This window comes from Raphanus sativus, unplaced genomic scaffold, assembly GCF_000801105.2.
Source record: "Raphanus sativus cultivar WK10039 unplaced genomic scaffold, ASM80110v3 Scaffold1061, whole genome shotgun sequence".
Classification (NCBI taxonomy): Eukaryota; Viridiplantae; Streptophyta; class Magnoliopsida; order Brassicales; family Brassicaceae; genus Raphanus; species Raphanus sativus.
Genome location: NW_026616375.1, coordinates 4,905 through 18,018, shown reverse-complemented (window position 1 = coordinate 18,018; position 13,114 = coordinate 4,905). Strand labels below are relative to the sequence as shown.

Below are 13,114 nucleotides of genomic sequence, written 5' to 3'. Positions count from 1 at the left end.
TAGAACGAAAAAACACATACACTTTTTTTTTTTGGCATCAAACACGTACACTACTAAAACTCCAACTCAGGAATATAAAAGTTTTGAAAAATCTATATTGATCTCTTTTATATGTTTTCAAGACCTTATTTCTGTATATTTACATATCTGTCAATTAGTAGATATCGTGAGGATTAACAAATGAAAAAAAAAAAGGTAGGGCTGGGCATTTTATTCCGTTAAATTTCATTCGATTCGTTATCCGTTACTATTCGATCCGAAAATTCCGGATATCCGCAAGCTTTCGAAGGAAAGCAAATAATAGAATTCAATATCCGTTAAAATTAAAGCAAATCACAAATATTAAAATTTTGGGAAGCGAATATCCGATCCGATCTGTCAAATAATAAATACATGTATATTTTGATTGTATTTAAAGTTTTAAATGTATAAAATTATATAATTACTATTCTAACATATGATTTAATAGATTCTATTCACATTATTACTTATATAAAAATATTACATAAAAAAAAGAGAAAACATTTATAACAATTATATTTTTTCTTAATTGTTAACTAAGTTTTAAAATTTATAAAATATGTAGATTCACTACTTCTTTTAATTTTTATCTTTTATATAATAAAAAAAATATTTTACAAACAAATTTGAATCAAATTTTTAAGATTTTCGTATTAATCAAAACAAATGAGATATTCATAAGTATCTGCAAATATCTGTTAATTTTCCGGATATCCGTTTTTCCGAATATCCATATTTTTTCGAAGCAAAGCAAATCGAAAAATTAGATATCTGTAACATTCGAAGCAAATCACAAATACCTTCAAAAATTCGGATATCCAATCCGTGCCCAGGTCCAGATGTAGTTATCAAAAGGAAAAAGGTAGGGCCAGAAGGCAACTAGATTGTAGGAAGCAAGCCCACATCCTAACGATGACCCTTGACCTTAAAAATCTCTTAGAAAAGCTCCCTTTAAACAAATTAACAGCCCACAGTCATCGTAATAACCAATAGTAATGCATCCCCTATTTTTATTGTTGGAAAACTATTTCAAAAGCATTTTTTTTCTATTCAGTTTTGCTAATATTCATAAATGTGCTCTCCATTTAAAAGCACACTTATCATTTTAGAAAAACTAATGGCTTGACTGGTCGGTGCCGTATCTTTAACTTTTTATTTAGAACTTTTTCTTACCAAAAACTTTAGAATTTAAGTTGTAAATAGTTTAGGTGTGACTTTAATTGCTTTTGTTGTGATTTATTTCCAAAAAGATCTAAAACAATAACTAAAAGTCTTGCATGTCTGTAAGCTTTTCTCCGGAAGATGTGGCCTTTTCATCGATAATTAAACATTTCACTACAAAAACTCAAAAAGTGATTTAGTATTCATATATATCGAACGGTAAATATTAAAAATCTGATTGAAAGGCATATGTGATTTTCTTGGGTGCAACAGACATATTTAGGTGATTAATTAGAACAAACTAAACGTAATAAATGTAATTAGTAGCGGAATGAAATGAACTGGCTATGTCGAAAAATTTGAAAAAATGTCTCGTGATGTCTTTCATAAAATGATCATATAGTTTATATTAATAGATATTTTCAGCTTTTCACAGATACTAAATTAATTAATTGATTGTAATGTTTTATTTTTGTGATTAGCAATCTTTGATAACTTTAAATTAATAATAACTTAATAAACTTAATTACTTGATATACATTTTACAATTTCCTATTACTAACTAATAATATATATAGAAAATTCAAAATTTCTGTCTTTAAAACATTCTCTTTCTGAAACAAGTATTGAATAATTTTAACATTTCACTTAAACTTTATAGTTAATATTTTAATGACCCAAATTATCATTTTTCTTTTCTTTTCTTTTTCATTATTTATTTTTTTGGTTGTTGGTAGTCAACATAAAGGTGAGGAGATAGGAAAATAATGATGACGTCAAAAGTCGCGTAGTTATAACTACTATGAGTACGTATACATTTTTTTTTTCTATTTCTAACATAAATCCGTATACATATTGTGTAGGAAGTAGAAACTTTTTTTTCTAAGTGTAGGAAATAGAAACTTAGCTAAAGAAAGCAAAACTTTAGGACATGACTAATCCCGGTTTTTATCTAGAGTTTTTAATTCATAATTTGATATTTTTTATTTCTTACATTTTTTAGTTAAGAGACATATTTTTATTATTTCTTATTTAAAAGATGATTTTTAATTTTTTAAAAATTAAAATATAAGAAAAAATAAAAATCAATTTTTAGCCAAAACTAAGAACTTAACTTAAAAAACTGAGGTTAATCATGGTCTGAGTTAATGTGATTATTGACAGTGAGTTGGAAGAAGACTTTGTTTAAGATTAGTTAAGTGACCTTTTTGCAATTTTCTGAACACAGAATCATTTCGTTTGTTTCGATTCCAGAATTCCATGCCTCTAATCATTATTTTAAACTTGATTACTGACATTGCACCCAACTTTTTGTGTGTCTCTCAATTCCATCTCTTTATTGGGTGAGCTATAAGAAAAACGAAATTATAATTAAAATTAAAGCACAAAGTTTAAAAATTTACAGGTTATTAGTTATTTTCCGTGACGAGGACATATTTTCTGGCAAATGGACTATGAGTTATCTTCGAGATATTTGGCACAAACATAAACCAGAATTTCTATTCTTGTCTGAAACAAAACAAGATGCAGAGTTTTTACAAGATCTTCAGGCGCATTTTGGTTATGATAATTTGGTTACGGTGGATCCGAATGGAAGAAGTGGAGGCCTAGCACTCTTCTATAATAATATTTTTCAGGTTCAGGTTTTGTATACGAGTAATAGAATGATAGATGTCGAAGCGGTTACCCTTGGTAAAAAAGTTTTTTTAACATTTGTTTATGGTGATCCGGTACAGAAACTGAGGGAACATGTATGGGAGAGATTGACACGGTATGGGTTAGCGAGATCGGACCCATGGTTTATAATTGGTGATTTGAATGAAATTACTGGTAATCATGAGAAAGAGGGAGGTGCGCTACGGAGTGCCAATTCCTTTGTCCCCTTTAATGACATGATAAGGAATAGTGGGTTACTCGAATTCCCGGCACGGGGAAATAAAATGTCGTGGCAGGGTAGGCGTGGAAAGGGTAAAAGGGCTTTTACGGTCAGATGTCGTTTAGATCGTGCACTAGCCAACGAGGAATGGCATACTCTCTTTCCGGCTTCGTACACGGAATATTTAGGAATGGTCGGATCAGACCATAGACCGGTAGTTGCATTTATTGAAGATAAAGTCCGGAGACGAAAGGGACAATTTCGTTTTGATAAAAGATGGATTGGGCAAGAAGGTCTTTTGGAATCAATAGCCTCGGGATGGCAGGAATCTGGCCCTGGCATATCAGAGGACATAGTTTCAAAAATTAGTAATTGTAGACACGAAATTGCGGCTTGGAGGAAAAATAACCCGCCATATGGGAAGGACAAGATTGCAGAACTTCAAAAGGCATTGGAAGAGGTACAAACTGATGATTCAAGATCGCAAGAGGAGATCATTGAGGTTTCTAGGAAATTACAGGATGCATATAAGGACGAAGAGGAGTATTGGCACCAGAAAAGCCGAAATATGTGGTACTCATCGGGGGACCTAAATACTAACTTCTATCATGCTCTAACAAGGCAAAGACGGATCCGTAATAGGATTGTGGGCCTCTATGATGAGGCAGGTACTTGGATAACGAATGAGGATGGAGTGGAAAAGGTGGCCGTGGATTATTTCGGGCACCTGTTCACGACTACTGATCCTTCCAATTTTGATAATTTTCTGGAGGAGGTAACACCAGCTATATCATTTCAGATGAATCAACGTCTTCTCCGGGTAGCAACGGAGGAAGAGGTGAAACAAGCTTTATTTATGATGCACCCAGAAAAGGCACCGGGACCGGATGGAATGACTGCTCTATTTTTTCAGATTTCTTGGCACATTATAAAGGATGATCTGGTGGATTTGGTTAATCATTTTCTAGCTACAGGAGACATGGATCCAAGGTTGAATCTTACCAATATTTGTATGATTCCAAAAACGGAAAGACCTACCAGAATGACAGAGTTGAGACCCATCAGTCTCTGTAATGTAGGATACAAGATTATATCCAAGGTGCTGTGTGAGAGGCTGAAAGTTTGTCTTCCAAGACTTATATCGGAAACACAATCGGCTTTTGTACCAGGGAGGTTGATTTCAGATAATATTCTGATTGCTCAAGAGATGTTTCATGGTTTGAGGACAAATAAATCATGTCAAAATAAGTATATGGCGATTAAGACGGATATGAGTAAAGCATATGATAGGGTGGAATGGGATTTTATTCAAGCACTACTCAATAAACTAGGTTTTGATCCACATTGGACAAAACTAATGATGGAATGTATTTCTTCGGTTCAGTATCAGGTTTTACTAAATGGTCAACCAAAGGGACTTATAACGCCACAAAGGGGTCTTAGGCAGGGGGATCCACTATCCCCATATCTTTTTATTTTGTGTACAGAGGCTCTGATTGCAAATATCAAAAAGGCGGAACAAGGAAAACAATTGACGGGAATGAAAGTAGCGAGAGCTTGCCCATCAATATCTCACCTGCTGTTTGCAGATGATAGTCTTTTCTTTTGTAAGGCACAGAGGGATGAATGTGAGACTATTCTCAGGATTCTTAAGGAATATGAAGCAGTCTCGGGCCAACTGATTAATTTTCAAAAATCATCTATTCAATTTGGGCATAAGATTGAGGAATCAAGGAGGCAGGAAATGAGGGATATATTGGGGATTCAGAATATAGGAGGTATGGGGTCATATCTGGGATTACCAGAAAATCTCAGTGGATCTAAGGTACAAGTATTTGGATTCGTACAAGATCGAGTGGACACAAGAATTAATGGATGGACTTTTCGGTACTTTACTAAAGGTGGGAAGGAAGTGGTCATTAAGTCGGTCGTTACGGCTTTACCAAACCATGTGATGTCCTGCTATCAACTACCAAAAACAATAATAAAGAAACTTACGAGTACGGTCGCCAAATTTTGGTGGAGTCCTGGGGGAAGTACGAAAGGCATACATTGGAAATCATGGGATAAGGTGTGCCTTCCTAAGGAGGAGGGTGGTTTGGGTTTTAAGGATATTATGAATTTCAATACGGCAATGCTTGGAAAACAACTTTGGCGTCTAATAAATAAACCGGATACTCTATTCGCTAGAGTATTCAAGGGTCGGTATTTCAGGAATGCTTCACCCCTGGAACCAATCCGTTCTTACTCCCCATCATATGGTTGGAGGAGTATCGTATCTGCTCGATCTCTGGTTAGCAAAGGACTAATTAAAAGGGTGGGAACAGGTTCATCTATCTCAGTATGGAATGACCCTTGGCTCCCAACCACTCGCCCGAGACCTGCAAACAAAAATCATCACAATTTACTTCCGGACCTCACGGTTGACTCTCTTATTACTCCAGGTTCTAGGACGTGGAACTCACAAGCCATTCGGGCCTTGGTGGATCCATTGGACGCAAAGATAATCGAAAGTATACCTCTTAGTAGGTTTTGTATAGAGGATAAGGATGGCTGGCATTTCACAAACAATGGGAAATATACGGTTAAATCAGGATATGAGGTGGAAAGGGTTTACCCTGACAAAGAAAAACAACCAGTTTTCTATGGACCGACAGTAGATGCTTTGAAAGCTTTTTGTTGGCAGGTTAAGTGTCCACCAAAAATTAAGCACTTTCTTTGGCAAATTGTATCAGGGTGTGTTGCGGTCAAGAAGAATTTAAAAACCCGAGGTATGAAAGGGGAAATTAATTGCGATAGATGTGGGAGTGTGGAGGAATCTTTGAATCATGTTTTCTTTGAATGTCCTCCAGCGCGGCAAATATGGGCATTGTCAACAATACCAACAAATCCAAATGTTTTCCCATCGGAATCATTGTTTGTTAACATGGATCACTTATTCTGGAGAGTTTTACCCAAGATGAATGATCATCAGTTTGCATGGATCCTATGGTATATTTGGAAAGCAAGGAACAACAAGGTTTTTAGTAACCTGGATATTGATCCCATGGATACACTAAAGTTGGCAGAAACGGAATCTACTATGTGGGCTGCGGCACAAGATTTGACTATCCGACAATCCATACTACCACAAGTGCATCAGCCTCCCTCAATCCCAGGGAGATGGTGCTTCACAGATGGCTCGTGGAAGGATAAGGATTCATTCTCGGGACAAGGTTGGTTTAGTACTCTGGAAGGATATGAGGGTTTAATGGGGGCACGAAATGTTCGGGCAAGTATGTCTCCCCTTCACTCGGAGGTGGAAGCATTGATTTGGGCAATGGAATGTATGAGGAATTTACGACAGTATCAGGTTACGTTTGCAACGGATTGTTCTCAATTGGTGAAGATGGTTTCGGAACCAGAAGAGTGGCCGGCGTTTGCAAGTTATCTGGCGGATATCAGGAGTTTACAAAGTAGTTTCCATAGCTCACAGCTCATTCATGTACCAAGGACGGCAAATTCAAAGGCGGATCGTTTAGCACGCAGTGCCAGACAACAATCGTCTTTTGTCATTCACATGGATGCAGAGCTACCAGTTTGGTGTACAGAGTCAATATGAGTCTGTATGTTTGACGACAAAAAAAAAAAAAAAAAATCAAACAACACAGCTTTCTTTTATTTATTCTCATATTATAAAAATGTTGTGTAAAAAGTAAAATCTTTCAAAAAATGGTTTGCCCAAAAAAAAGTAAAGCTTTCAAACACTATTTTTTTTAAAGTACTTTCTTTATTTTATATTAATTGTCGCTTTATAATTTTTGTTACATAATAAGTGTTATTTTACAATTTCAGTATAATTTATATTTACTTTAAACTCAGTATCAAAATGCATGTTGATCAAAAAAAAATACAAAATGCATTACTTTTATAAATAAATTTATTTAACGAAATGCTATTGGTAAATTGATGAAATTAATGAAATCATAAGTGAGTTTTAATCAGTTTCTTAACATGTGTGAAAATATCTAATTAACACTCTTTGTGAAACATATGGAGTACATAGTATACATGTCAGCAGTTGGTATAATATTTCCTCCGTTTTATAATAAACATACTATTAAAAAGTGATTAAAAATATTTAATTTGTTATTAATTACACATATTTGACTAATAATTATTTGATATAAATAAAATTATTTACAAAATTAATGTAATTTGTAATTATTTTTTCAGATGGAAATAAATATAATTTACTTTGAAATTTTAAAGTGGTATTTATTGTGTAACAAAAAAATGGTAGAATAACACTTATTTCGAAACAGAAAAGTATATTCCAAGTAATAGTTTTCTTTTTTATCTCCCTATCTAATAAAAATTTTACATTTAAACTAAAAATACTTTATCAACCAATATTATTATTTTTTTGAACATCAACCAATATTATTACAAAGAAAATATGTCCTCGTCACGGAAAATAACTAATAACCTGTAAATTTTTAAACTTTGTGCTTTAATTTTAATTATAATTTCGTTTTTCTTATAGCTCACCCAATAAAGAGATGGAATTGAGAGACACACAAAAAGTTGGGTGCAATGTCAGTAATCAAGTTTAAAATAATGATTAGAGGCATGGAATTCTGGAATCGAAACAAACGAAATGATTCTGTGTTCAGAAAATTGCAAAAAGGTCACTTAACTAATCTTAAACAAAGTCTTCTTCCAACTCACTGTCAATAATCACATTAACTCAGACCATGATTAACCTCAGTTTTTTAAGTTAAGTTCTTAGTTTTGGCTAAAAAATTGATTTTTATTTTTTCTTATATTTTAATTTTTAAAAAATTAAAAATCATCTTTTAAATAAGAAATAATAAAAATATGTCTCTTAACTAAAAAATGTAAGAAATAAAAAATATCAAATTATGAATTAAAAACTCTAGATAAAAACCGGGATTAGTCATGTCCTAAAGTTTTGCTTTCTTTAGCTAAGTTTCTATTTCCTACACTTAGAAAAAAAAGTTTCTACTTCCTACACAATATGTATACGGATTTATGTTAGAAATAGAAAAAAAAAATGTATACGTACTCATAGTAGTTATAACTACGCGACTTTTGACGTCATCATTATTTTCCTATCTCCTCACCTTTATGTTGACTACCAACAACCAAAAAAATAAATAATGAAAAAGAAAAGAAAAGAAAAATGATAATTTGGGTCATTAAAATATTAACTATAAAGTTTAAGTGAAATGTTAAAATTATTCAATACTTGTTTCAGAAAGAGAATGTTTTAAAGACAGAAATTTTGAATTTTCTATATATATTATTAGTTAGTAATAGGAAATTGTAAAATGTATATCAAGTAATTAAGTTTATTAAGTTATTATTAATTTAAAGTTATCAAAGATTGCTAATCACAAAAATAAAACATTACAATCAATTAATTAATTTAGTATCTGTGAAAAGCTGAAAATATCTATTAATATAAACTATATGATCATTTTATGAAAGACATCACGAGACATTTTTTCAAATTTTTCGACATAGCCAGTTCATTTCATTCCGCTACTAATTACATTTATTACGTTTAGTTTGTTCTAATTAATCACCTAAATATGTCTGTTGCACCCAAGAAAATCACATATGCCTTTCAATCAGATTTTTAATATTTACCGTTCGATATATATGAATACTAAATCACTTTTTGAGTTTTTGTAGTGAAATGTTTAATTATCGATGAAAAGGCCACATCTTCCGGAGAAAAGCTTACAGACATGCAAGACTTTTAGTTATTGTTTTAGATCTTTTTGGAAATAAATCACAACAAAAGCAATTAAAGTCACACCTAAACTATTTACAACTTAAATTCTAAAGTTTTTGGTAAGAAAAAGTTCTAAATAAAAAGTTAAAGATACGGCACCGACCAGTCAAGCCATTAGTTTTTCTAAAATGATAAGTGTGCTTTTAAATGGAGAGCACATTTATGAATATTAGCAAAACTGAATAGAAAAAAAATGCTTTTGAAATAGTTTTCCAACAATAAAAATAGGGGATGCATTACTATTGGTTATTACGATGACTGTGGGCTGTTAATTTGTTTAAAGGGAGCTTTTCTAAGAGATTTTTAAGGTCAAGGGTCATCGTTAGGATGTGGGCTTGCTTCCTACAATCTAGTTGCCTTCTGGCCCTACCTTTTTCCTTTTGATAACTACATCTGGACCTGGGCACGGATTGGATATCCGAATTTTTGAAGGTATTTGTGATTTGCTTCGAATGTTACAGATATCTAATTTTTCGATTTGCTTTGCTTCGAAAAAATATGGATATTCGGAAAAACGGATATCCGGAAAATTAACAGATATTTGCAGATACTTATGAATATCTCATTTGTTTTGATTAATACGAAAATCTTAAAAATTTGATTCAAATTTGTTTGTAAAATATTTTTTTTATTATATAAAAGATAAAAATTAAAAGAAGTAGTGAATCTACATATTTTATAAATTTTAAAACTTAGTTAACAATTAAGAAAAAATATAATTGTTATAAATGTTTTCTCTTTTTTTTTATGTAATATTTTTATATAAGTAATAATGTGAATAGAATCTATTAAATCATATGTTAGAATAGTAATTATATAATTTTATACATTTAAAACTTTAAATACAATCAAAATATACATGTATTTATTATTTGACAGATCGGATCGGATATTCGCTTCCCAAAATTTTAATATTTGTGATTTGCTTTAATTTTAACGGATATTGAATTCTATTATTTGCTTTCCTTCGAAAGCTTGCGGATATCCGGAATTTTCGGATCGAATAGTAACGGATAACGAATCGAATGAAATTTAACGGAATAAAATGCCCAGCCCTACCTTTTTTTTTTCATTTGTTAATCCTCACGATATCTACTAATTGACAGATATGTAAATATACAGAAATAAGGTCTTGAAAACATATAAAAGAGATCAATATAGATTTTTCAAAACTTTTATATTCCTGAGTTGGAGTTTTAGTAGTGTACGTGTTTGATGCCAAAAAAAAAAGTGTATGTGTTTTTTCGTTCTAGAAAAATAGTGAATACATGGACGAAGGTAACATTCAAATAATTGTAGTTTGTCGATATGATGATAGGTTATTGAAAAAGACAAGCGAAATCAAATGGCTTTACAGGGAGGTTCGTCTTTTAATTTGTACACTAGTTAACTAATAACAAAGAAATATATAGCAAAACTATATAACAAGAGTTGAAACAATAATCGAGAAGAACACCAAACTGAAATAATCATTAACTATTGAAAATTGAAACGTAAAACTAAAATTCATTGGACGCACACTTATTTTAAATTAATAAATGAAAACAAAATGGAAAACTATAATAAGAGTTGAATTTAGTAATCAAGAAAACAAAAAAGGTGTACAAAAAGACACATGTGTTTTCCTCGTGCATCTTGTTTTAGACAACAATACTCATATATATATTGACTCAGTCTCCTCTAGCTCTCTCACTCTCCAACTTTCATATTGGTAGCTATTAAATATTTTTTTGTAAAAACAGTACATGCTCTGTTCTCTTGATCTTGATTCTTGATTTAGATAATCTTGAAATCTGTTGATCATGATGTCGGAATCTATGAGCATATCAGTAAACGGACAATCTCAAGTACCTCCTGGGTTTAGGTTTCACCCGACCGAGGAAGAGCTGCTGCAGTATTATCTCCGGAAGAAAGTAAATAGCATCAAGATCGACCTCGACGTTATTCGCGACGTTGATCTTAACAAGCTCGAGCCTTGGGATATTCAAGGTTTATTTCCATAAATAACAATTATTTTTTTTGTATAAGATGAATCAATTTTTTATGGGTTAGTTTTCTCCTTTTCAGTTTTCACAATCTCTCTTAGTTCAGTTTTGAATAGTTTACTTTTATATAAATGTTATCTTGTATATTGAATTTTAGCTATATGACGTTCTCGTGTATCCTTTTACGAGAATATGACTAGGGTGCAGAGATTCTACACTTAGTCGTTGTTGCTGCTTGTTTATATTAAGGGTTAGTTATTTACTAAAAAGCTACAAGATAGGCTTGGTTGGTTAACTATATAATTTATGTTAAACTTATTCTGATTGTTTTTGTCCGTTATGCAGAGATGTGTAAAATAGGAACAACGCCTCAAAACGACTGGTATTTCTTTAGCCACAAGGACAAAAAATATCCGACAGGGACGAGAACTAACCGAGCTACGACGGTCGGATTTTGGAAAGCAACGGGCCGCGACAAGATCATATATAGTAATGGCCGTAGGATTGGGATGAGAAAGACTCTTGTTTTCTACAAAGGTCGAGCTCCTCATGGCCAAAAATCTGACTGGATCATGCATGAGTACAGACTCGAAGACAACGTTATTTCCCCTGATGATCTCACCGTTCATGAGGTATGTATCAATTTCATAACATTTATACGAGTTATATATATGATATATCTGATTCAACCATCTCTTGAATATGTGAGACTGTTAAATCTCATTGTATATCACAGTTTTCGTCTTTTTATTTTGATTATCAGCCACTGACCCTTATAGAAGTTTTTTTTTATAAAAGTATTACTAGTTAGTTACATGCACTAATATTTTCGTCAAGAAGTATATTTATGTTTAAATGTTTTTTTTTTCTTTTGAAAACTTGCCATATATGTTTAAATGTTTACATTATAATTGCAAAGATATATAGACACGAAATATTTCATATGGAAATTACAAAATACTATTTAATACAGTTAGTCAAGAAAAAAGTTTAGAAAGCAGAACTAACACGAATTGCAAGTAAAGCGAGACCTAATGGCTAAAGGGAATAAGCAAGATCTCTTTGAAAACGAGATTTAAATTCCTAGAACTTATGGGGCGATCTTGAATTTCACTAACATAAATTTATCTTATTTTGAATATTTAAGGTGGTGATTATTATTGAGGAGGCATCACAAGACGAAGGATGGGTGGTGTGTCGTATTTTCAAGAAGAAGAATCTTCACAAAACCCTAAACAGTCCCATCGGAGAAGCTTCCCTGAGTGGCGGCGGAGGCATGGCGAGGACGTCGTCTTCATCTCAGTTCTTAAACGATGATAGTCTCGAGCAATTCCTAGAACTTATGGGGCGATCTTGTAAAGAAGAGCTAAATCTAGACCCTTTCATGAAACTCCCAAACCTCGAGAGCCCTAACAGTCAAACATTCAACAACAACTGCCATGTCAGCTCTCCCGACACAAATCATGTTGTCCAGGTCAGCAACGTGGTCGACACTAGCTTCGTTACTAGCTGGTCTGCTTTAGACCGCCTTGTAGCCTCACAGCTTAACGGACCCATATCGTACTCAATCGCAGCCGCCGATGAGAGCCAGGCAGATCAAGATCACCTCGCCTTACCTTCCCTCCGATCTCCATACCCTAACCTAAACCGGCCCGGTTCGTATCACGATGATTTATCGCAGGAACATCCAGCGGATATGGAGCTATGGAACACGACAGCGTCATCTCTATCATCATCTTCTGACCCATTTTGCCACGTGTCGAACGGTAGTGGATAAGGAAAATGGAGGGAAAGAGAGAGACACACACACATTAAGACATTTCACATTTGTGTAGAAAGATATAATCATACCATATAGTTGTTGAGACATAAAAAAGGAAGTCAGATTTGTGATAATTACAGTGGTTATGTGAAATATTGTAACATAGATGATATAAAACTAAATAACTTTAAAAGAGGGGAATAAAGATCTCGAAAGGAGAGATTTCGTTATAGATGGGGTTAGGCATTATGTATGAATATCATTAATCAAAATGTCATCAATCTGTTAATTTAATCTTCTAGAATCTAGAAGCAAAACCATTAAATAAAACTTTTTTTTTTGATGATCAAAAAGAACGGAAATATTCAATGGTTTTGCTTCTAGAAGATTGCAAAAGGAAATATTTTTTTCAGGAACTTTTTTTTCTGAACAACTATTTTTTTCCAGGAACTATTATTTGGAAAGTAACCGAAAGGATACTAAGGGTGGACACTTTATCCGATATC

The 13,114-nt window shown here is 32.8% G+C and overlaps 1 protein-coding gene across 1 annotated transcript; it reads left to right on the top strand.

Moving 5' to 3' along the window:
* The first annotated feature begins 10,578 nt into the window (after positions 1-10,578).
* Positions 10,579-12,845, top strand: LOC130503614 (NAC domain-containing protein 43). Its single transcript, XM_056998246.1, has 3 exons — positions 10,579-10,850; positions 11,192-11,478; positions 11,994-12,845. Exons 1-3 carry the CDS (start codon positions 10,664-10,666, stop codon positions 12,621-12,623), a joined length of 1,104 nt encoding a protein of 367 aa, XP_056854226.1. The 5' UTR covers positions 10,579-10,663; the 3' UTR covers positions 12,624-12,845.
* Positions 12,846-13,114: the final 269 nt, after the last annotated feature.

Coding starts and splice junctions, on each gene's coding strand:
- LOC130503614 (XM_056998246.1), top strand. CDS start 10,664: ATGATGTCGGAATCTATGAGCATATCAGTAAACGGACAATCTCAAGTA. Junction 10,851..11,191: donor CGAGCCTTGGGATATTCAAG/GTTTATTTCCAT, acceptor TCCGTTATGCAG/AGATGTGTAAAATAGGAACA. Junction 11,479..11,993: donor ATGATCTCACCGTTCATGAG/GTATGTATCAAT, acceptor TGAATATTTAAG/GTGGTGATTATTATTGAGGA.